This window comes from Mercenaria mercenaria, chromosome 8 (genome assembly GCF_021730395.1).
Source record: "Mercenaria mercenaria strain notata chromosome 8, MADL_Memer_1, whole genome shotgun sequence".
Taxonomy (NCBI): Eukaryota; Metazoa; Mollusca; class Bivalvia; order Venerida; family Veneridae; genus Mercenaria; species Mercenaria mercenaria.
Window position 1 is genome coordinate 247,308 of NC_069368.1, and position 26,655 is coordinate 273,962.

The 26,655-nt window shown below is 38.1% G+C and overlaps 1 protein-coding gene across 5 annotated transcripts in view; it reads left to right on the forward strand.

Moving 5' to 3' along the window:
• LOC123523222 (uncharacterized WD repeat-containing protein alr3466-like) overlaps positions 1 to 26,655 on the forward strand; it is a 102,230-nt gene that overhangs the window by 23,841 nt on the left and 51,734 nt on the right. For 4 of the 5 annotated variants that reach the window (XM_053549224.1, XM_053549226.1, XM_053549228.1 and 1 more), the window contains exon 1: positions 3,033 to 3,263. The exons of the other annotated variant lie outside the window; for it this stretch is intronic. In XM_053549224.1, coding sequence (XP_053405199.1) covers positions 3,161 to 3,263 — 103 coding nt within the window. In that variant the 5' untranslated portion in view covers positions 3,033 to 3,160. Of the gene's footprint in view, positions 1 to 3,032; positions 3,264 to 26,655 lie in introns of those variants that run through there. 5 annotated transcript variants of the gene reach the window in all.

The following is a 26,655-nucleotide window of genomic DNA, read 5'->3' on the forward strand; positions in this document are numbered from 1 at the left end:
GGGACCTAGCCCTCACCAACATATGGAAGACATAACCGTTACAGAAAACGGCATTCGCAAGATTCTGGCAGACTTAGACCCTCACAAAGCCACAGGGCCAGATAAGATCCCAGCTAGACTACTTAAGGAACTAGCAGTAGAACTTGCCCCCATATCCAACTCTTCTTCCAGACTTCGCTGGACCAGGGTGTCATACCAGATGATTGGAAGTCGGCGAACGTGGTCCCAATCTTCAAAAAGGGTGATCGAAGCAAGGCAGTAAACTACAGGCCTGTATCACTTACCTCTATAACATGCAAGGTCCTAGAGCACATTGTCACCAGCTCCGTTATGACTCATCTAGATAACAACAATATTCTCACAGACGCCCAACATGGTTTCAGGAAAAGGAGGTCCTGTGAAACTCAGCTCATCCAGACAGTCCAGGATCTTGCCAGCAACATTGACATATCAGGTCAAACAGACGTCATACTGCTGGACTTTTCAAAGGCTTTTGATAAAGTCCCGCACCAACGCCTTATCTCTAAGATCAGATACTATGGGGTAGGAGTCAATCTTCACAGATGGATAGGCAGCTTCCTAGGAGACAGAAACCAGAAAGTATACCTCGATGGCCATGAATCATCTCAAGCCCCGGTCCAATCTGGTGTCCCCCATGGTAGTGTCTGTTATTCCTGCTATTTATCAATGACCTACCCAAGTACATATCCTCTGAATCTACTGCCAGAATGTTTGCAGATGACTGTGCGCTCTATCGACACATCAGATCAGAAGAAGATGCCATAGCATTACAGAAAGACCTGAAGGGACTTCTGCGATGGGAAAAGGACTGGATGATGGAATTCCACCCCCAGAAATGTCAGGTTCTACATATAACCAAGAAACGTAAACCCATCAAGCTCCCCTACAACATTCATGGACATATTCTAAAAGAAGTAAACACAGCAAAGTATTTAGGCCTGAACTTCGAAAAATCACTCAACTGGAACCACCACATCAACACCATCACTGAGAAAGCAAACAACGCTAGATTATTTTTACAACGTAACATCCATCAATGCCCCAGGAAGACCAAGGAGCTGTGTTATCTTACCCTGGTGAGGCCACTACTGGAATATTCGGCAATTACATGGGATCCTTTTACTGACATCAACATCCGGAAGCTGGAGATGGTGCAGCGTAGATCAGCCAGGATGATCTTCTCAGACTACAGAAGAACAAGTAGTGTATCATCTATGCTGCAACAGCTCCAGTGGCCCACTTTACAGGAACGCAGAGCACAGGCAAAAGTCACCATGATGTACCGGATTGTGTACCAACTAGTTGAAGTCCCTACAACACACCTCATCCCGATCAGTTCAGTGAGAGGCCTTGGACTCAACTACCTTGTACCTTTTGCCAGAACCCTGACTTATCAGAGATCCTTCTTCCCAGACACCATCCGCCTATGGAACAGCCTCCCACAGACTGTCGTCAACAGCCCCACCATTGACAGCTTCAAGGGAGAAGTCCAGAAGGTGACACTTAGATAGACTCATACTGGCCGTTTTTAACTGCACTGTACATAGATATTTTTACCAACCACCTCACCTGATTTTAGATTTTCTTACACCGCGCTGCGCCAGTACGAGTATACGCTTTAAGGTGTCTGTACTAGAAATTAAGAAGAAGAAGAAGAGATATACTTGTAAAGTAGACTGACTCTCCAATAAACAATGACCCTTGTTTATTGGAGCCATACTGTGATGGTCATTACTCATTAGCCCCCCCCCCCCCCCCCCCCACACACTGTGCTGGTGAAGATAAAAATCCCTTGGCCCACTGCCAAAATCTAGGCCTTTAAGGGCCCGACGAAACAGGCCGGAAGACAGGTATCAGAACAGTTCAGTCCTGGTGGGATTTAAAAACTGCTCATCATAGAGTCCTCCCCCTCTTCCGTCAGACTTAAATAAACTTGTGGACTGGGAGAAGCAATGGGGCATGTCATTCCACCCCCAAAAAATGCAGTGTCCTACGAGCTTGTACACCGGAAGAGGTCCCAAGTCATGTTTGACTACACTCTCAAGGGCCATACACTCAATTCTGAGACATGCACCAAGTTCCTGGGAGTACACTTGACACAGAACCTCTCCTGGAACACTCACATTGATAAGATCACCAAGAAGGGAACAGTACCTTGGGTTTTCTCCATCGGAACCTCAGGATTAGCAATGAGGAAGCCAAGACAACAGCTTACATCTCACTTGTGCGCCCAAACCTAGAGTACTGTTCCACCATATAGAACCCATACACTAAGGACCAGATTAAAAAGTTGGAGATGGTGCAAAGGAGGGCAGCACGCTATGTCACTAATAGGCACCACAACACCAGTAGCGTCGCGACCATGCTGGACCACGTACATTGGGATACGCTAGAGTCCAGAAGAACTAAAGCCCAGCTTACCATGCTATATAGGATTGTCAACAACCTGGTAGACATCCCAGCCCAACAGCATCTTACTACAGCTTCAAACTGCACTATATCTACAAACAGCAGAAAGTACAGGCAGTCATCAGCATCTACATTACACTACAGGAACTCCTTCTTTCCCCCGACCATCACCATATGGAACAGCCTACCGTCGGTGACCGCTGAAGCCCCTGACTTGGTATCCTGTAAGCAGGGGCTATCATCACTAAAGTTCCAGGTAGGACCGTCCCAGCTACAAGTACCACCTGATGATTCCTGGGGCTGTGCCGGCCGCGGCCACCGTAACCGGAGAGGCTTGGGTTAAAGGGGCCGAAAAATAGCTTGGTAACAATTTTTCTACTTCTCTCTTTTGACCTATCCCACTTTTCTAACTATCTATCCTTTCCATCTTTTCTCTTGACCAAAGCACCCGTTGCGTGATAGTCAAATGTGACAGAGTCGATGTAGATGTAGATGAAGTAAGTGGATTTTATATGAAATAAAGAACAGTTGGATTTAGTGGTGTTCAGCCTATATCGGATTTAGTGGTGTTCGGCCCTATAAATCGTGCACATGCGTGGTTGTCAAGATAAACTAAGATGGCTGCGGAAAGAACGTTCAACTTTGTTTCGTTGTGTTTGTCTCCTGTTAATCCAAATGCTGACTTAAATATCTATTTCTAGGATATGAAAACGGTTAGAAATAATTCAAAATGGCGATGGAAAAATTATATGTTGTGAGAGAGACTCACACGCGTTCAATTACTGCTCTTGGATATAACCCAGCTCGCAGAGAAATTTTGATGGGATGTGAGGGTATGTATGCAGTGCTTGAACTATGTATGTATGTATGTATGTATCTATACTGCTTGATGCCCCTTTCGGGTATAACTAGCAGGTGCGCGTCTGTGCCAGAATAAAAGTTAAAAGAATGACAGTAAGATGTCAAAAGGAAGATAGTGCAAGATAAAACTGTATTAACAAAGGAAAAATCAGGATAAAAACAGGGTTTTGTCACTAAATAGTAGTGGGATGCATTAACAGCATGTCTGAAATGTTCAGGATCAGGCTGATGAACAATCAGGGGAGGCAGTTGATTCCATATGGTTGTAGTGCTGCCGTACGGTCTGGTACGGCCTACGGGGCGATAGCCTGAACCCGGAACACAGCAAGAGTGATTTCCCTTGGCGCGGGCAGCACGAAAAGACATTGTTGGTGTTGCTAGACAATATTATTTGGCTATTGTCCCAATTAGCATAAAGTACAGACTGATTCCACCTGGTAAGTTTCCCACAGTTACAATATTGGTGGCAGCGGTTCATTTTGAGCCCATATTTCGCCGACCAATAAATCGCTACCGAACTTCTATTTTTAGGCTTGGCCAACTTGCCAGTCTAAAAACAGTTGTGACTTGTGTTGGAAAAGGGACCGGGTGAGGCGTAATTGAATTTAGTCGATTACGTTCTAGGTCGAAAACACTTATTTAAGTGTTATAGGTTGAATAATTGAAAAATTATTCGACATTTCCAGACAGTTTGTTGGGACTTGTACCATCGGAAATCCCTATAGTTGGTATAGTAGTATACCTTGGTTGAAGTTTAAGGATCCTTAAAAGATTTTTTTTGGGTCAGTCTGGAATTGAAATAATTAAATTTATTTCTGATTTTGTTGTTGTTATTTTGATTTTTATCAAAGATGTCACAACAAAAGAGTCCAGAAGGTAAGTCAGTTACATCTGGTATTAGTGCACAAGTGGTTTCAATTAATTTTGCTACCCTTGAGCAATTGAGAATGATACCTGGAATTAATACAAAAATTGCCAGTGCAATTTTGTTGGTGCGTGAGGCAACGGGGAACATAACCCCGGAAGTCTTGTCCATGCTGTGTCGTAAGAAATTTACAGAGTCTGAGCTGGGTCGAATTGATTTTACCCAGAATAAACTATGGCCACTTCAGGACAGTGATAAGGAGCCTGAGGCTAGAAAAGAGCCTTGTGCTTGGTCACATGTTAAGACCGGAAATACTCTAGCTAGGCCTGGGGACTTGATCACCCCTAGACCCAGAATGCATGCTGTATCTTCTGGTATGCACAAGCCATATTGAAAACTCCAGCTGAATTCCTTGGGACACCAGCATCGGGCAGGAATAAGGTATCGTTACCAGAAACGAAACTGAATTTCAACCTTGGTGAAGGTAGCACTCCTTTTGGTGATGATGGTAATGCCAATGCAAGTAGACCATCATCAGATGGGGGAGTGGGAGCCGACTATAGTCAGCTGGCAAAGAAATTAAGTTCTTTGCAAAAGCATTTGGCATTTGATGGTAAGGGCAGCTGGGAAGCTTTTGATTTAAAGTTTTCCAGAATATGCTGAGGCATGCGGATGGTCAGATGCTGAGAAATTTGAGGGCTTGTGCTGGTGTCTTATTGGCAAAGCTATGGACTATTATGTACTGATACATGATAGTGGTGAGGTGAACTCTTACCAGGGTTTACATAGTAAGCTTGAGGCGCGGTTTGGTGAGCACGAGTTGCCAGCGGCGGCTCAATTGCAATTTCAACAGGCTTGCCAGGAAGAGGGCGAGTCGTTAGATGATTTTGCAGACCGGCTTTTGACACTTGCAGAAAGAGCGTTCAGAGGCCTGCCAGATTCATTTGTGACTAATCAAGTCATAAGTCGTTTCTGTCAGGGCCTGTTAGATAAGGATGCAGGCATTCATGTGTTTATGCTTGATCCTACGAGTATCCAACAGGCCAAGCAGGTAGTCCGTAAATACCAACAGGCACACATGGCTATATTTGGTATGTCAAAGCACCAACCTAAGCCGTTCGAAGAGGAGGAATGGTGCGAAGAGGAGGAACGTATTTTTGCAGTGGGAGAAATGGCCGGTAGCACACAAGGGGCACCAGATAATAGGACTGTCATTGAAGCACTTAAGCAATTAGAGCTTAAATTTGATGAAGTCATGACAGTCAGATCCAGTAGAGGTGAATCTGGTGAACTACCATAGAGGCTTTATAAAAGCAAAATCTGTTTTATGCTTTGACAGGCAAACTTCGGTTTGTGTGGCGGGGAGAGTGGGTCAGAGCTTTTGAAGTTTTGATAAGAGGCTATGATGCAACCGCCTGGGTTAGCCTTGCTGATGGGGATGGATGAGTTTATGCTTTACACCAATGCATGGAATAAATAGAACAATGCATTGGTACCATAGGTCCAGGTCGGCAAGGAGAAGGTCATTGCATATGGTAGTTATGGTAGTTATGTTCTTATTTGGTAAACTGTATTGTACGGAATGACCACTCAAGTTTAAGGTGATACATGGGGTTCCAAGAGCCTCAAGGTTAACTGGTGAGACGGTGGCCGGAGGAGCTGTCTCAGTTGAATATTGTGCTGCAGCATGGGGTAGGTCGTGAGCATGATAAAGCTAAGGCAATGTCTTGAATGCCGGTTGGAGGCATTGCAATGAGTATCATGCTGGGACACGACTGGAGCAGTTACCTTGTGGCAGGTGTAATTACTGTTAAGAAGACAACGAAAGTTGGGGTCCTTTAACCTTGTAGACGACGCAGTGCCGTTGGTCATAGGGGACACCGAAGCTTCCATCATAGAGCGTTTGAGGGACCTAGGACCAGCAAGGGCATGGGTACGACTGTCTACGGGTTTCTTGATGTAGACGACGCAGTGCCGTTGGTAAAGGGGTTACCTGGAGGTTACATCACAGAGCATCCGGGGAACCTGAGACCAACATTGGCATGGGTACGACTGTCTACGGGTATCAGGATGGAACCACAGATGACACCGAGGGTAAGAGTGGCAAGCCAATCCTTACAATAGTAGTCTCAGATGCAGGATGACCCTTCTGGGAAAAGTAGCCTACCAGATGAAGTAATTTTTGGTGCTGGTATAGATTTAGACTACTCCGAGGGAGTTAGTAAGCTCCTTTGTGGTAGATATGTTTGAACATGCTGTTGTAAACATGAACATGGTGACCACAAGGAGGGTTGTGACTGAGGCTGTTTAGGGCCTCGGTAGTCGGTAATACAGTCACGTCTGGACAGTCAGTTCAGTGCCTACTGTAGGACAACCAAGTTCACAGTCTGAGGTCCTATCCCCGGAAAGGACAAACTAAAGACTTGCCGTGCTTAAGGGTGCGACAGGTACCTCTGACTCTACAAGGGGTCTGGGGTCTAGCCTTCAGAATTCCATCTCGGTACCGGATCTAGGAGCTCTGAGGGATAAAATTGGACTGTGTAGTTGGTGGTTCTTAGTGGTGGAGCTGAGTGAAGTGTTGAAACAGGATGAGAAATTGCTGTTTGTTTTGGATTGGTAACGAGGTAGGACAGATCAGGCATGGTCCGATCTGTTTCGTGCCAGTCAAGCGGCTGAGTCGAATCGGTAAAACAAGGAACAATTTCTTCTGTTAGATTGTGTTTTATGTTAGTGTGACTAAGGTCAAGATGGCATTCATCTTGGTATGCTGAAAAGTCTGAAGGAGGAAGCTATTGAACTCAGTCATGGCTTAACTTCTTTGGGACATCGGACTAAGAAACAGATTAGTCCGGTGAAGCCTCGTCCTAGAGACCCTTGACGAGGAACGTATGGCCTCACACAGTTTTACAAGGATAGGGCAGGCACCGCAAGGCCCTGTCAGAGAGGAGACTTGAGCTGTGCTTGGACTAGCAGTAAGGTTACCTAGGCCCCCACTGTTAGGCAAAGCTCAGGTAGAGGCAGCTGTGTGAGGTTAGGGTCAGCCGTCTGTTTGACTAAAGGTTGTTTTATGGTAAGTGTTCGGCTGCTGACCATTCTTGGAGTAGGAACAGTTCTTATGATAGCATTGACTATCTATAGAAGAACTGAGTCTGTTTAAGCCATAGGGGCTGATCCCGGTGCACTATGGATGCGGAGATCCATGGTCGCCGGTAGCGGTGGTATTGTGGCTAAAGTGACACAATACTAGTACTGGTTAAACCCAGGAACATCTCATATTTATGAGCAAGAGACCATGGTATACTTCCATGGTCTAAGGGACCATGGTATACCTCCATGGTCTAAGACACCATGGTCTACTTCCATGGTGTAGGGACTACCTCCTTTCAATAGGACGGGGAGGAGTGTAGTGCTCGCGTACGGTCTGGTACGGCCTACGGGGCGATAGCCTGAACCCGGAACACAGCAAGAGTGATTTCCCTTGGCGCGGGCAGCACGAAAAGACATTGTTGGTGTTGCTAGACAATATTATTTGGCTATTGTCCCAATTAGCATAAAGTACAGACTGATTCCACCTGGTAAGTTTCCCACAGTTACAATATGGTAACGGTGTATGGAAAGAAAGAGAACTTAAAAACATTAATGTTTGTATGGATCTGCCTAAGGGACTGGTCGTGCATATGACGTGTTCGTCTCAATGGCTGTACTAGATAAGGGATTGGAACAGCTATGTAACCATGAACGATTTTGTAAAACATGAAAAGTCTAGCAATTGTCCGCCTGTCCTCGAGTGTCTGCCTTACTGAGATCATTTAACATGTTTGTTACACTATCATAATATGAATATTGACCCTTTACCCACCTGGCTGCTCTTCTTTGCACCATTTTTATTTTATGTATGTTTCTTTGTGAGTGTGGTGACCATACCGTAAAGGCATACTAATAAGTTGTGGCCTAATTAGAGTCTTGTAGGAGGTTTCTTTAATATTTTAGTTTTTGACCGGGAGGTTTCTGCATAGGAAACCCAGTGATTTGTTTGCATTGTTTGTGATTCTATCTACATGTGTGTTCCAGGAGAGATCATTTGCTATAACTACTCCTAGATACTTTGCACTGGAGACCACTTCCAGGATTTGACCGTGTAAAATGTAGTTATATGTAAATTTCTTTCTGTTTTTTGTTATGTTTATGACCTGACATATGCTGGGATTGAACTCCATCTCCCAGATAACTAGTTCAAAATATTAGATGTGTACTCATTTTACCTTCAACATCCATTATTTCATCTATCTATCTGTCTTTGCATACTGCTTAAATCCCCTTTCGGGTACAGTTGATTGGTCAGTCCCAGATCATTGGGTTCCGGATCACAGCACTGAGGAAGATAATCATTTAGATCTTAGCATGAGTATTTGCTTCAATTCATAATTTTAACATGTCCAAAACATTGCGGAATAATACTTCTTACACTTGGGTATTGATTACATTTTACTCGGACTTTATCATAGACTCCCTACAGGTGTAAAATCTCAAACTTTTAACTAATTTACTAAGCAAAGAAGTATAAAATACACAGAATGGCAACTGGCTGTAATCTCGCGTCCGAGCGTGATTCAGTGTTATCTTAGTGAAGCGAGCATGGAGTTGCAATTTGTACTTTTAAAACTACATGTAAAATACATGTTTGCTTCTAAAACAACATTTGTTTAATATAAAATAGTCTTCAAGACACAGAATACACGTTTCTTACTATAAAAAAAAGCGTGGTCATACGTTGATAATTAATTAATTGACCGTGTCATTCTTTCGCATACAAAATGGCACGTGGAGAACGTGTCACTTCCGGTAACGAGATCTCATTCACAGCCGCGGGATGTTTGCGAGATTTGCTCTATATACCTTTCAAGTTGCCGATCTATTTATTTTATAACACTCTTTGAATAAAGGTATTAAATCGATATAATATTCCAATGAAACTTCAAAGTTTTGTTGTTTGTAGCATCATCTGGGGCATGTGCAGTGAATAAATCTTAATTTGATTTCTAAAATAGTGTGGTATTTATTTCTAAAGTCACTATATGTTCATTGTAAATATATTTCGTTATATACCCAAGTGGAAACTGGCAGGAACTCGAAAATGCAGCTCTCTGATTGGTCAGTTAGAACCCCTAATGTACTGTGATGTCATGATAAAGTTATGAATGAGGGAAATACTGCCAATTTCAGAAAAGCTCGCTGAATGGGAGTTTACATCAAACGCTGGTAGTAAATGACGTAGGTGTCACTCTAGTTATCGGTGAGAGGTTAATTTGATCAAGCTTGTAGTTTGCTCCGCCCTAAAGTATTTTTCTATTGATCGTTACGTGTTAGTTACAAAAGCAAAATATCACAGGTATTTATTTCAAGATAGCTCTGATTCTGCATAATAAATGCATTCATGTGCAGCATATACACTTAAATCTATGTAGATTATAGATTTGAACATTGGTGTGTATACATGTATTTATATAGCAACTCTCGACGAAATAAAACAACTGCTACTGCAGATTTTGTCTCGTAAGTTTCATGTATTTATTCTAAATTGATGTACATGTATCCAGTCTTCGTAAAATGTCCACGGATGTCGGTCATGGAAAATATCGCATACTCGATGTTGTTTTTACACATTGAACTATAAGTTTTCTTTCAATTGTGAGAAAACTAACTCGTTAATATTCATCCATTTATTTATTAAAAACTACATGTAGTATCTTGTCGAAATTTAACTGGAAGTTTTTTCCCTAGACTTTTGAACCTTTGGTAATATCTAGTGTTAGTCAAAATAATTCCGACGTTCAGATTGTTTTATATTTGTGACGGGCAATCTATGCGTCAAACTTTGAAGGACCAAAATATAAATGGAGGATAAATCACAGAACACAGTCATGTAAAATTATTGGTTTTATCGTTCGTGCATATTAGCGTGTCAGCATGGTAAACATTAATCATGTACATGTACTGTACATACATAGGTTTAAATCACCAGAAAATGCGTAATGTTGGATATTCTTCGATATTTTTTACATAAGTCAATGAGGAATTGAATCCCCTTTCGATGCAAGTAAGTTTTATTTGAATTTATGGCCAGTTTGTGAAATAATCAGCATTTAAACTTAGAGCATGTAATACGTCGGCAGCGATGAAAAATTTCATCGGAAATTGTAAAATTATTTTGGTCTTTCGAGTGTTTGACACCAGTGGGGATATTGCCCATATGAAAAAATTATCTCAGTATTTCCTAGGATCGCTTTAAATTAGTTGGACTATATCTAGTATGTGTAGTGCCCTTCTGTTTTAAAAGGCATATAGTTCTGTTGCAGCTTGTTGCAAATAATAGAACATTTGGCTTTTGTTACAGAGAGAATTGAAATCTATGACCATGCACACGATTTTGTAATAAAAAGTTTATTGCGCAGGCGCCACTCAATGCAAATGCTATTTTAACTGATATTACTTTACTGAATATGCTTTCAGGTTACTATAATACAATGGCACTAAGTCTAGTTCAGTTAAGTCATTTCTTCTACACGTGTATCGGACCACAATGCTCGCTGAGTTCGACCGCGTAAACCGCATGCAGTCTTAGCACTTTTTATTTTTAGACTCGTTCAAAAATTACTAAATGGTGCAGATAAACACGCAGCCAATTTTCATTAAACATATACGTATTTCCTTTCCAGGGTATGAATTTACGTAACAATTGTCGGTAAAAAATACAAAGTGATGCAGCCATTATAACTATACATGAGGACCATCCGAGTCTGATTACTACTTCCAATCTTTCATTTTTACCGATATTTTCTCTCAAACTGTAGAATACCAAACTAAAGAATTAACATCGATAAGAAAAGATTCCATATGAAAAGATAAACATTATTTCATAGAAATCTGTCAAATAATTACTGCATACTGAAGACATGTGGTATGCGATGTCATGAAAACTTTAGTCAAACAAAAAAACATAGAGATAAAAATAAGCTGTTAGTCGAACCCATCGCCATAAATCTATTTGGAAGTTCTATATTGACTTCAGTCTGGCATTACTGCAACTACGTACCCATGTGGTTTCTAGATTCTGAATTGTAGTAACCTTCCATCATGTGATCGCCCCTGTGGTCGAGTGGTTAGTCGCTGACTTGAAATCACTGTAACCTGTGGGGGATGGGTTTGAGCCTTGCTACCGGCCATATCTCTTTATGTTAGAACGGTTGGCAGATTCTTACGAAGGATTATACAGGGAGCCTTGTACCGGTTCTTCCCAGGAGCAATGGTTAGGTAAACTGCCCACCCGACATACATGTATAGGAAGAACTGTTGATAAATGGGCGTGAATCCAAGAAAAAAAGATTTTTCCGTCATGAGCAAGTTTCTTGGCAAGGAAACTTACTTAGTCATGAATCCCGAGTCCAGCATTTATTTTTGTTTGGGTTTAACAATGATCGATCGACACGTTTATAGGTCATAGTTATGGTGACTTCCCAGCTTTGATGTACGAGAAGAAAATTTAATGATTCCAGTTGATTCAATCACTGTGATGCTTACTAGATTTTCAAACACATAAAACATTATTACCTTTATAACTTGAGTTACGTATATAAACAGTGCATTTATGTTTAAATCAAATTTTTTTATTTTCAACATGAAAAGTCCTTGACCTAGCGATAAAAATACACAATCATGTTGTTTAGGATATATGTAATTTTACGTCTTTTGATCTTAAACTAATATGCACCCGCTGACTAAATTTGCATTTTGTAGTGAGTGATTTTTTTTATCAGTTTGTCACAAGGAATTTTTTTCAATTAAAGAAAACAAATACACGTGAATTAAATTGAGATAATGCGTACTTAATCAACAGCTATCGAATGGAAAAGTTTGCACACATAATGTAATCTGGCCGAGTGGTTGATGTTTATTCTGTACCGTTCTGGATACAGTAGAGATTGTAAAAAATGTTTGACTTGAAACTGCTTCTTAGACACGGCTAAAAACTGCAATATCATCAGTTTTTAAAAACAGTAAATACATTTACTTTTTGCAAGACTGACTTTTCAGTTTATGTGTTGTTTAGGCAATTAATGGGAAATCCCCACATAACATAACTTGTCTCGCATCTTGGGCGGAGTTTATGTAAATGACTGTTACAAAATTAGCCACTCCCCTTACAGAAGAAAAAGGCCTGCTGCGTACTCTTGCTGTGTACATACAGCGTATATGATGCGTACATGATGTGTACTGAAATCAAGGGCTTTAAATAGTACGCAGGATATACACCTCACATACACCGATAGTACGTTTGTAGTACACTTTTGACATGCAAATGAGCTCTGCCGCGTACTACTTGCGGCGTACATGCTGTGGACTACATAGTACACAGGATGTACGCTGGAGGAATTTAGTATGCGAAAAATAGTACGCAGCATGTACGCGGCACATACACTTTTCACATGCAAATGAGCCTGCGGTGTACTACCCCTGCGGCGTACATGCTGTGTACTCCTGTGGCGTACATGCTGTGTACTCCTGCGGCGTACATTCTGTGTACTCCTGGCCCGAGTCCTGTGGCGTACATGCTGTGTACTCCTGCTGCATACATGCTGTGTACTCTTGTGGCGAAACTGCTGTGATAATGTAAATTCCTTACCCCACCAACTTTCTTATGCAAATGCAGATCATTTGGACAGAAAAAAAACAGAAAAAAGATAAGTGACATGCATCAATAAGTATTTACCCTTACCAAAATAATGTAGATTGATGTTATCAAATAAATTAGTATGCTTTTCTTCATCCACTTTTCAATGAAATAAATCAATTTTTGTAGCATGTAATTTGGTAAACATCTGAAGAAAATGGCGTAACTGCATCAAGGGGAAACAATTTTAATGCAACTAAATATAAGTGTTATAAATTTCGAAGTATCTGCGGTGTACATGCAGTGTACTATTTTCTTGTACAAGTCCCTCCTGCGTACATGCAGTGTACTCCTTAAATTTTCAGAGTCTGTGCTGCGTACTTGAAGTGTACTAGTGACCTCCTGCGTACATGCTGTGTACTCGTCGAAATAGTACGCGGCATGTACGCAGCATGCGGTGTATGTAAAATGTACTCCTCTGGCGTACTACTGTGTTCGCGGCATATACACAGCAAATACGCAGCATGTACGCCACAGAGGCTTGCTTCTGTAAGGGTCATGATAAGAAAATTGATATCAGTCAGTCACTCCATGTGTATGGTGCAAACATTGAATCGGCACACTATTCTGAAATTGGCAGTAACATACCAAAATATAACTTTTGCAGATCGCTGGAATGTGAAGAAAATTCGTATTTTGTCAATCTATGTGATCCAGAACTCACACAACAGGGACTAATCGCGATGCAAGTATCTTTCATACTGCTTATGCCCCTTTCGGGTAAACTAGCAGGTGCACCTCAAGTGCAAGAATAAAACTAGTTTAAAAGCATTCAAAGAAGACTTCAAAGTAAATAAGGAGGGTAGTACTATAATAATAATAATAATAATAAAGACTTTATTTTAAGAGGCAACGAATTCAGGTAAAACCCGATCTTCCAAACGAGCCTCTTCATAATATATACATTTACTACAAAGATCATTACATTGTTAACAAATTAATGACATTATATATACAGTATATAGGAAGAAAGTGAAGATGTAATCTAAAAGTATAGACAATGTTTACACCTGTGACACTTTCCAGTATGCTAGATATTTTTGTTTGAAAGAATATAAGGTATCTGCATTTCGAACTTCAACAGGTAATTCATTCCATATTTTAGGACCAGAATAGTCAAGACTTTTCCTATAAAATTCTGTGTTTGGTTTTGGCAAGTGCAAGTTCAGTTTTGGGTCAAGTGACCTTAGGTTTACTGTCTTTACTTCATGTAAAAATGAAAACTTTGTGTTCAAGTATGCAGGACATATATTATTCAGAGACTTGTAAAATAGTATTGCTTTTTTGTATCTGACCCTGTCAGGAAATTTCATCCAATTCAGAACTTCAAATAAATCTTCAGAAGGGGTGTCAAAATATGCATCAAGTATAATTCTGGCCGCTCGTTTTTGAAATTTAATCACAGTGTCCATTTCTGCAACATTACAATTTCCCCAAACAGAGCAGCAGTAATCTAGATGCGGCAGTATGTAAGCATTGAAAAACATTTTGCGGACAGGTAAATCTAAGAAACATTTTATTCGTTATAGAAGATATAACTTAGAGTTGCATTTTTTCATTACATTGTCTACTTGGTCTTTCCAGTTAAGATTTTTGTCTACTTGTACTCCAAGAAGTCTTTCTGATTCTGAAAGCTCTATTTTTTCATTTCCAAGGTAAAGTTCAAAAATATTATTCGCTCTGGCTTTGTTTGTGGTTTGAATTGTCATTGCTTTTGTCTTTTTAGCATTTAAAGACATGGAGTTATTTTGGCACCAAGTGAGAATTTTGTTCAGTGCAGTTTGAAGAGAATTTTGTACATCAGTGTGTGTTTTACCTGTTGCTGTTATTGTAGTATCATCAGCAAATATGTCTGTAAATATGTCTTTTAGTTCAGCTGGAAGACTTACTGGATAAGCTATACTCTTCTAGGGTGAGACCATAACTGAAGATGATGATGATGATGACACAACAATATTGAGAAATTATTTTTCAAACAAGAAAATATTTTTATATTTCCAACTTGCCAATGTGTAATGATTTGGTTGGATGAGAGAAAACAATTACTTTTTCACAGATGTCCCAGTGCGTTTTAGTTTTATTCTGAAATGATCAGGGATAGACAAAAAATGACCCGTAACTTACCAAAGTGGTGACACCAATGTTGCTCCGAAAGTATAATTATTTACTTTGCATTTTCAAACCAGATGTGGTGATTTAAAAAGCAAAAGGATTTTCCTTTCTCCCTACAGGTGCAAAAATGTGTTTTAAAAATATATTTTCAAAGCTCATTAACAAATATAGTCCTTAGTTATCCGGAACTGACTAATCTACTGTATTATTAGAAGATGTGCAGTCAGTGCAAGAGAAAGATTCACAGTGAGATGTCAAAATGATCAAGTGAGACTGAAAACAGTTTAAAAAAGTGTTGGATAAGCAGATAAGAGTAGTAAAATCAGGTTAAAAACGCACTTTGCTACAACTAAATGTATACATGTTGGCATACTGCCAGCTTGAAAGATTCAGGCAGCAGTAGAACAATTTCAGATGGGAGGTTGTTCCATAAGACCATAGTAATTGGAAAAAAGGAAAATTTATAGTAATTTGAAACCGTATGGATTTTTCTATAGGCCAGGGTGTGTGTGTGACGATTCTGCCTCCTTGGTCTCTCAAAATATGCTGGGGCAGGAATAGCTACTAGCGAATGGACAATTTTGTAAAACATTATTAATTTTGCATCAGTTTATCTCTTCTCCAAAGATCTTAAACCGAGAGAATTTTATTTTACAATAATTTTAGGAATGGCAACGAATAGCAATTTTGGTATTCGAATATTCGGTATTCGAATATTCGGTCATCAAATGATCAACAAATCAACTCAAAATCTTAAAAATTCATCATACCCTAAGAAGCAATCTGCATTAATTCTAGTACTTTCATTTTCACCGGAAGTATCTCAGACATTGAGGAGGAATTCGCTTGTTCATCTTTCTGAATATAAAATATTTGTTATCTGCCTTCAATTACATATAATTTATACAGGTTTTATTTATTTTTTACATGGATGTAGCCCTCCTGTAGCTGTAAGTCAGGTTCTCTCCACACATATTACACGTTAACTGACTTCCTATTGGATGATCGTGTGAAAATTACTTTAAAAAGACAGGTGGAATCACTTGCATTTTGACAGAAGTTTCACGTTACAACATGAACAATAATTTCAATTAAATGAGGTGCTTTAGACTGTTGGGAGGGGGAGTCTAATGAAAGATATATTTTGCTTCACTCGTAATTTACTTTTTGTCTGAATATTGAGTAAATTCTACTAATTTTATCATACAAAGTGCATTTATTATCAAGTGGATGATCCGTTTTACATATTAATATTCACAACATTTGACTTGTTTTCAACACTTTTTGGCATTTTTCATTACTCAAATACATCTTTTATCGACTTAAATTGGAATTCGAGTCATTAGTTCAAGTGTTTTCTGATGACATTTAATTATACGCGGTTTGCACCTACTGAAAACAAGGTGATTTGGAACAGATTAATATCAGTTTCAGACCAGTAAAATTTTCTAAACGTAAGCAATTAGCGATACTTATAACATGGTACAATGTCATCACCATAGTGATGTACAATCTCGGCATGCTAATATTACAAGAAGACACTTCTGACAGCGACAGAAGCCATTTTTACGCGTATTTATAATGAAAGCGGATTTTGGCAAATTAGATAAACGAACACTTTTGTTGTTTCATTTGGCTTTTATTTATTTCTTATGATCTTAATTTTTTTCCGAATATTCAAAAAGTTCAACAATATTCGAATATTCGTTTCCATCCCTAATTAATTTTTATTTTCAATTTGCATTGTGACTAGTCAAACTGATTTGACGCGCTCCTAGGAAATTTTGAGATAATCTTTTCATATGGGCAATATCTCCATGTTATCAAGACATTACACCTCAGGGACAATACACCCTGGGACTTTACTCTTCCAGGTCTTTACACCCTAGGATCTTACACCTCCCTTATTTATATACTATAAATATCTATTGTGTAGGCTGTGATAATTATGGTTTATTCAAGTGTAATTGATTTGATTAAATAGAAAGTGTCTGGCACACTTATAATTAATAATTAACAGAACAGATCCTACAGTATATAAATATCATATGGCAGCGTGTGTGACATTGATATTGTAAAGTAAGTAAGTAAGTAAGTAAAGACTTTATTTAATGAGGCTACACATTTGGTTTCCCAATCTTCCATGTGGGCCTCAACATATATACATATAAACAACAGAGCATTACACAAAGTTACAATACAAAACAAATAAGAATGGTACATAAATAAAAGTTTTGTACAAACTGAATAAGAAATGTGGCATTGTTAACATAATTTAAAGATTGTCATACTCAAATAATTAATATCAAGTTTAACACAAAGCAAAATATATTTTTGTTGGAACATGTAGATTATAATTGCATTATTCACATATGAGAAGAGAATTTCCACTTAACGTATGAAGCTTGGAATTCCTTAAGTGTTTCAGACTTTCGTATATTAAGTGGAATATCATTCCATAGTTTGGGACCTGAGTACACCAATGATTTACGAAAGAGTTCTTTCTTCGGTTTTGGAATGACTATTTCAGAGTTATTTACAGATCTCAAGTTATGATGATGCCTTTGATTAATATTTTGAAATTTATCTTTCATATACTCAGGAAAGGAGTCAGCATTGATGGATTTGAACATCATTATTGCCTTTTTGTATTGAAGTCTCTCGTCAAATTTCATCCATTTTAATTCGCTAAATAAAGCATCAGATGGAGTATCATAGCTTTTATCTAGAATTATTCTTGCTGCTCTTTTTTGAAATTTGATTAGATTTGTGGTCAACTCATTGTTGCAGTTACCCCAAATTGTACAACAATAGTCCAAATGTGGTAAAATATAGGCATTATAGAATAACTTCCTTGTGTGAATTTCAAGATACTGTTTGATTCTCAGCAGTAAATATAATTGAGAGTTACATGTTTTAAGTACTTTTTCAACTTGAGTCTTCCAGTTTAGATTATCATCCACGTAAACACCTAACAATTTTTCAGTTTTAGAAAATTCAATGGCTTGATTTTCTAAATATAGATCTGAATTGCTAGTTGAGTCTGTGCTTCTTGAGGATATATACATTGCTTTAGTTTTTTGCGCATTTAAAATCATCGCGTTTTGTTTGCACCATCTGTTTACATTGTCAAGGTCAGCTTGAAGGTTTTGGCATAATTCAGGAACACAGTATCCTGAGGCTGTTATTGTAGTGTCATCTGCAAACATATCTGTGGTAGAATTGTCTACATGAAATGGCAGGTCATTTATGTAAATGATGAACAGTAAAGGCCCTAAAACTGATCCCTGCGGTACCCCGGACAGAACCTCTTCAGGTTCTGAAAGGGTACCTGAAACACTGACTCTCTGTGTTCTATTGGAGAGGTATGATGTAATCCAGTTGATTGACTTTTGAGACAGATGATAAAAGTGGAGTTTTTCAAGAAGAACTGTGATTTACTAGGTCGAATGCCTTTGAGAGGTCAAGAAATATTGTCCCAACAAGTTTACCATCATTTATTGCATTGATCCAGTTGTCAGTTATATTAATCAAAGCTGTTTCACATGAGTGTTTAGTTCTAAAGCCAGATTGCCTGTTAAAGATCAATTTATGAGTTTCTAAAAATAGTTTCAAGTGATCTGATACATGTTTTTCAAATATCTTAGAGAGGACAGGCAATATTGATATAGGTCTATAATTGTTTTTGTCAGATTTTTGGCCTTTTTTGAATATTGGTGTTACTTTAGACTGTTTCAGTGAGGATGGAAACTTTCCAGTTTGTATGCTCATATTAATAATTGCACACAATGGTTTGCATATCACAGAGGAACTAGTTTTAAGAAATTTAGCACTGATACAGTCAAGCCCTGTGGCCTTGGTTGTATCAAGGGAGTCTAGTGCTTTTTTTACAGAGTTTTCATCTATTTTAGGTATTTCAAATTGTGTTGTGTTGTTTTTTATTTTATGTTGCATGTTGTCTTTTAAGACAGATTTAGTTTCATAACTGAGAGTTGAGATTTTTTCTGCCTTTTTAAAGACATTTGAAAAGAATGCGTTGAATGAGTCAGCTGTTATTTTTGTGTCAGTAATGGGGTTTCCTTGATCGTCATTTATATAGTTTGTCTGGTAAGTTTCTCTTTTGCCTGAAAGGTCTTTTAAATTTTTCCACAGTTTTTTTGGATTTTTGTTGTTGGAATTTATCTCTTGGTTAAAAAAATCCCTTTGAGCTTTGTACGAAAGTTTTTTAACTTGTGACTTCCAGTATTTGAATTCTTCTGTTTGATGTTTTTTCTTAGCATAGTCCCTTTTATTTATAGCACTTGCAATTTCATCATTGAACCAATCCTTTTGATTTATTTGCTTTACACGTTTTTGCTTGTATGGTGCATGCGTATTTAGAACTTGTAAATATATTTTATTAAATGTATCTAGTGCATCATCTGGGTCGCTATACATGTCGATGAGTGACCATGGTTGATTTGATAGATCATCAATAAAATTGTCTGCATTGAATTGTTTAAGGTTTCTGTAATTAATTGTTATATGCAAAGGACCTTTTTTTAGCTTAGCTTGTGTTTTCCTTGTGAAGCATATAGGATAATGGTCACTCAAAGATAGTATAGGGACATCAGTGAAGATTATGTTTTGTGGCTGATTTGTATATAGGTGGTCAATGATAGTTGATGACAATTTCGTGACTCTAGTAGGCTTGGTAATAAGTTGTCTTAAATTGAAAGTGTTAATGATGTTATTCCATTTTGTATTTGTGGAGACTGATTGTTGAAAATTGTAGTTAAAGTCCCCAAAAATTATAATTTCTTTGTTTTCTGCATAGAGTTTTTCTAGTATTTCTTCAATTTTGTCATTCCATGTAGATGGGGATGATGGTGGCCTATAGATGTATCCTATTATGTAGGGCTTTTGCTTGTTGCTTTTCATTTCTAACCAGATAGCCTCAAGATCATTTGATTCGAGATCAGTTCTTTTTTCGCATGGTAAACTAGACTTAACATACAGGATAATTCCACCACCATTTGATTGCCTATCACGACGGAAAAGTTGATAGTTGTTCAAATGAAATTCATTGTCTGAAAATGCATCATTGAGAAAAGTTTCTCCTAATCCAAGTATATCAATATTTGGAAATTTATCTATCAAAAACTTGATTTCATTTAATTTTGGATACAGATAATGAATATTTAAATGCGTAAAATTCAAGCCATTAGTGTCAAATTTGATATCCTCCATAGAAACATCTAGTGAGGTATACTGGTCATCATTTTGGTTTACATTTATATTTTTGTCACTAGTTTCACTACTGGTTGTCATTATGCACTTGTAAGAGTCACACAATTTGTCAGATTTTCTGTTAGTACAGGTGGATACCTTCAGTTGTTTTTCTTGTGATAAAGATGAGGTGGAACCCGAGGGCAGAATGTCACCCGAGGCGAAAGCCGAGTGGTGACATTCTGTTTCGAGGGCTGACAATATTAATGTCACACACGCTGTCATACAATATTTATTCTATTATACTGAAAAAAAAACATAAAAATGTTTAAAAATGCTTTTAATTCATTGAATTTGACATTTTCATCTTTAACACGGTCATAATCGTGTGTGTACACATTGAATAGCGACGTCACTACTATATGTGTACAAGGGAGGCAATCATACAGCTAAAAACTTGAATCAGTTAATTGCCCTAATATGACATTCAAAATATCAGCACAGTCACATGACAGGACAGTCACTTTCGCTTGGTCACGTATCAAAAAGGCTGAAAATGTTTTTCATAGTCAAAATTTCTCTTTCTCGGGTAATGGGATTTTACCATTGTAGACAAAAGAGCTAGGTATCGTAAAATGTTTTATTACAGACTTATACATACTCAAGTACATCGTCTTGTCTTAGACAATATAAACAGTAATCATTGTCACATGAATTTCATACAGTGCAAATTTTTACATGTAAAAAATGTCAAAAAGTGGCAACGTGGAGTCCTCCGATAATTAAAAAAAAAGCTTATTTTGCCTCATACTTGAAACATGGGTAGTCTTATAACAGCAATATGGAAAATATGCACATCCTTTTAATTTGTTGCTATAGCGACAATTATGGCATGCCCCCCTGCAAAATTTTGAAATTCACTGCTTCGTTTTCTGCATTCTGGGGCATTTTAGGAGCATTTAAGAACACCTTTTCCACTGCAATATTATATACAATATAACTCTTATTTTCACATTATTATGAGCTAGCCTGTTAAATTTGGGGAAAATAATAAAATCAAGTTTTCTTAAAATCAAAATTCTTTGTTTCCCCCTCTGGATCCGCACATGCCAAAGAATATTCAGTTTCAGTTAAATTGCAATGTAAAACATGCAGTTACAGACTAATGCCTGTTTTGGTTTGTAACTTTTTATTGCTGGTTTAATTTGATGTGGTTTTGGTGTTTTTTTGTTTTTTTTTATCCAAATAAACCTTGCAAAATATTGTTTTTGCAGTGCAGTTACCAACTATTTAAAGCTCAGTCTATACAAATAAATTTTCTGTGATAAAATCTGTAGGATAGGCTGAATGCATGCAAAGATCAGGTTTAATTAAACAATAAATCATGGTATAATCCATTGATCTAACTAATCTCTCAAAGACGGGTCTATATTTAGAAACGAAGAAGTTAACTCACCTGTACCTATAGTGTCAGATTAGTAGCTCTTTATATGAAGCATCTGACATTGAGAAACAACAAAACAAGCAAAGACTCGGGAGGGGGGGGGGGAACCCTTTATAAAATACTTACTTCCAATCCATCATTTTCAGAGTCTCAGATGATTTACTCATTTTGAAAACTTTGTAATTCAACTTCACATGGATTCTTTTATAAAAACTCTTCCATCAGTCAGAGAATTTATTGAACTGTATAGAGATTAAATTTAAGCAGAATATTGATACATGCTCTTTCATTTCTACCCTGCCACCCACCCCTCCACCTGACTACATTTGTACACTCGACCCCTCACCAGTTCACCTCAATACACCCACACCACCATCTCTGTACAAAACACAAACACTCCCCATGTTATTAAATGTTATGTAAAGTGTGTTAAACTGTTAAAATTTTTACTTGAAATAAGAATGATTTCAGCATTGTATCACATATGATATGCCTTCTGAAAATGTTTGATTGTATAGTATAAAGTCCAAAACAGGGGCCTAACTTGAGAAAAACAATCAAACATGAAAGTCCCTAAATATGCACATGTACACTTCATTTTGATGAAGTATGCTGAGTTTCATTTGAATTGGATGGAAACTACAAGAGGACTTTAGTACACAAAGTACAAACTGTAAAAACGCATAACTCAACAAAAATAGACATTCCTGACAAAATGTGCATGTTTGCTTCATGTTTATGATATGTACCAAGTTTCAAGGGGGTTATTATGTCTCCCCCAGGAGACATATTGTTTTTGCCCTGTCCGTCCGTCCGTCTGTCCGTCCGTCCTTCCGTCCGTACGTCACACTTCATTTCCGAGCAATAACTGGAGAACCATTTGACCTAGAACCTTTAAACTTCATAGGGTTGTAGGGCTGCTGTAGTAGACGACCCCTATTGATTTTGGGGTCACTCCGTCAAAGGTCAAGGTCACATGGGCCTGAACATTGAAAACCATTTCCGATCAATTACTAGAGAACCACTTGACCCAGAATGTTGAAACTTCATAGGATGATTGGCCATGAAGAGTAGATGACCCCTATTGATTTTGGGGTCACTCCGTCAAAGGTCAAGGTCACAGGGGCCTGAACATTGAAAACCATTTCCGATCAATAACTAGAGAACCACTTGACCCAGAATGTTGAAACTTCATAGGATGATTGGTCATGAAGAGTAGATTACCCCTATTGATTTTGGGGTCACTCCGTCAAAGGTCAAGGTCACAGGGGCCTGAACATTGAAAACCATTTCCGATCAATTACTAGAGAACCACTTGACCCAGAATGTTAAAACTTCATAGGATGATTGATAATGAAGAGTAGATGACCCCTATTGATTTTGGGTCACTCCATCAAAGGTCAAGGTTACAAGGGCCTGAACATGGAAAATCATTTCCGATCAATAACTAGAGAACCACTTAACCCAGAATGTTGAAACTTCATAGGATGATTGTACATGCAAAGTAGATGACCCCTATTGATTTTGGGGTCACTCCATTAAAGGTCAAGGTCACAGGGGCCTGAACATTGAAAACCATTTCCGGTCAGTAACTTGAGAACCACTTGACCCAGAATGTTGAAACTTAATAGGATGATTGCTCATGCAGAGTAGATGACCCCTAACAATTTTGGGGTCACTCTGTGAAAGGTCAAGGTCACAGGGGCCTGAACATTGAAAACCATTTCCGGTCAGTAACTTGAGAACCACTTGACCCAGAATGATGAAACTTCATAGGATGATTGGTCATGCAGAGTAGATGACTCCTACCGATTTAAGGGTGACTCTGTTAAAGGTCAAGGCCACAGGGGCCTGAACATGGAAAACCATTTCCAATCAATAACTTGAGAACCTCTTGACCCAGAATGTTGAAACTTCATAGGATGATTGTTCATGCAGAGTAAATGACCCCTAATGTTTTTGGGGTCACTCCGTTAAAGGTCAAGGTCACAGAGGTCTGAACATTGATAACCAGTTCATATCAATAACTTGAGAACCACTTGACCCAGAATGTTGAAACTTCATAGGATGATTGAACATGCAGAGTAGATGACCCCTATTGATTTTGGGGTCAGTCTATTAAAGGTCAAGGTCACAGTGGCCTGTTCATGTAAAATCATTTTTTTGGAAATAACTTGAGAACCACTTGACCTACAATGTTGAAACTTAATAGGATGATTGGACATGCAGAGTAGATGACCCCTACTTATTTTGAGGTCACTTGATCAAAGGTCAAGGTCACAGGAGCCTGAACAGTGACTTGAGAACCACTAGGCCAAGAGTGTTGAAATTTAGCGGGATGACTGGACATGCCAAGTAGATGATCCCTATTGCAGCAAACCATCAGTGTCTCTTTGACTTTCGCTCCTGACCCCTATTAACTTCTTGCCTATAGGACTTTGCATTGGGGGAGACATGCGCTTTTTTACAAAAGCATTTTCTAGTTCGATCTACTCCTTACCATGGAAAAAAAATGGCGGCCAAAACTGAAAATGTGAGTTTTTCTTACTTTTTTGCTTTTTCAAGGATATCTAGACAATAACACATGTCTATCAACCTGCTCCACTGTTTTCTCCATCTACCGGTACCTTTCACTTTGAAAACAGCACTTTAATTTGTCTGGAATGCTGGTCATGAAATTCGAATGGATGGAAAATTCTCCGGTAAACACGGGATAAGGAATAGTGCGACTTGCAAAAATGGTCTTTATACCTAATATACCGCAGGTTGTAAGCTATTTTTCTGATTTGAAGGAATATTTCCACATACTTATCTAATACTGTTGGTTTTAAGCAGATCACAGTTCGTATTTTCAAAAAAACACAATTTTTGTCCGATGGTAAGGAACAGTGTGCGAAAATTAGAGGATAAGGTGCAGTGCAATTTTTTCAAACGGATTTTACAGTTTTCTCTCATCGTTTCTGAGATAACCAATTGACATTTCTCTACCATGTAATAATTAAAGAGGTCTGAATTGTGACCCTGGCTGTACTGGCTACACTAATTTTGTAGATGAACCATAGTGTAAACCCTCCTATCGTTAAAAGTCGTAAATGACGAACAATCGAGTGTTCCTTATCGTGGTTGTTTAAAAATAGGCTCCGGAAGCAAATTAAACATACTATAATTCCAATGAATATGTGTTTATACTTGTTACCTAATGTCAATTGGATTTATCATATCCATAATCCAAAAAATGTACAAAAGACAATTTAAAATGATACATACGTTACTGGCGCCATGCGCAAGTTTTATAGAAAAATTCACAACGCTTGACCGCTTTTATAGTTAATGACGGATTTTTTAGTAAATAAAAAGAATACATGTTCCCTAATTATTAATAACTGCATCATAATATGTATGTTTGTGTTATTACGATTCCTAAACAATAAAACAGATATGACGCCGATGAAGGAATACTTTGGTTATGGATCTATCCTACTATGAATATATGAGCTTGACATATAAAGAATAGTGTTTTTATGTCTTTAAAGGTTATTTCTAGTTTTGTTTCAACTACATGTTATAACATTTGATACAAGATATACTTAGTAGTGATATATTTTTCACTTAAACTTTCCTTATGTAAAGATTCCACTTTCTATGATACAAACGTTACCTTTACTCTAAGACACTGAAAATCACAGCAGTTCAATGACATGTTGAACTAAGAGTAGTTTTTTTCATGCCAAAACAGTGTACTGGTTTCGAAGCAGTTTCCGTCATAAAATGAAGGTTTTTAAAATATCTTTTTTCTTGAACGTTTCAGTTCCGTAAAATGCTCCCAAAGAGAACACCTTAGCTCTTCTGCTTTACGAAAACATGAATATCAATAGTGTCTAGCGCACGTGATAACACACAGAGGGGCTCCAAAAGGGGTGAATGAATAGAGCTGAATCGGTTGACTACAGAAGCAGTTTCCGTCATCAATTTTTGTTTTAATATTTATGTACATTTTTACAGTGAATACGACTAGAAAAGCACCATCCGTGTTTTTTTAATCTTTCTGGTGAAATTAATTAATACAATTTTAAGAAATTTGAAGGTTCAGGTGTTAAATTAGGCTTGTTGAAAATAGGAGGTAAAAAAAAAACAAAACCTGAGACTCGAACTCGCGATCTCATGCTTGTGAAGCCGATGTTCTACCGATGCACAAAAATGACTTTATTATGTATTTTTGGTAAATCATCTGGTTTCGACTGCCAAAAGGAGGAACTTTCAACTTAATTAGGGATTACGGAGTTATTCTTTGCGCATGCGCATTGGTTGCACGTGAAATCCCCCATGTGCGGAATGTAAACAAAACAGTTATGGAATGAACAATTCGAGTTTTCTTGGAAAGTTTTTACCCTTTGTTGCTGAAATTTCACAGAGCTCTGGATTGCAGGGTAGCGATATGGAAACAATATCGACTTCATTGTGAAGAACGTCACGAAACGTAAAAAAACGCGTTGACGGATACTACTAGCCGACGGAAACTGCTTCGAAACCAGTATACATTTTCAATACATCTATCATTTGTCTATTATGAAGCAGAGGTCCTTCTTAATTTAAATGGCATAAGAAATGGCAAAATGACACGTGATCGATACAAACGTTACCAATCTTATTTAAAATAACATAAACAAGAAAGTGTCACTCAGTTTTAATTGACAGTGTCATCAGTTTGTATCGTCTACGTCGTAAGATGCAGATTTCACACAGGTTAAGTCGCACATTTGTCCTTGAAGACGTGTTTTCATTTTCTGAAAATGTTCAATGGGCTCCGCTGGTAATGTTCGGTTTAAATAGGAAGCTTAAAGTAAAACCTATTTGTGATTATATGATAATTATATTTTTTGTTTCAATTAAATTTATATTGTTGTACATTATTGAGTACGCCATAAACACAGTACAAATTATTGGTAATGTATGTATCCTTTCATGCCTGATATATTACTGACAGTCCTTGTTATACAACATGAGGCT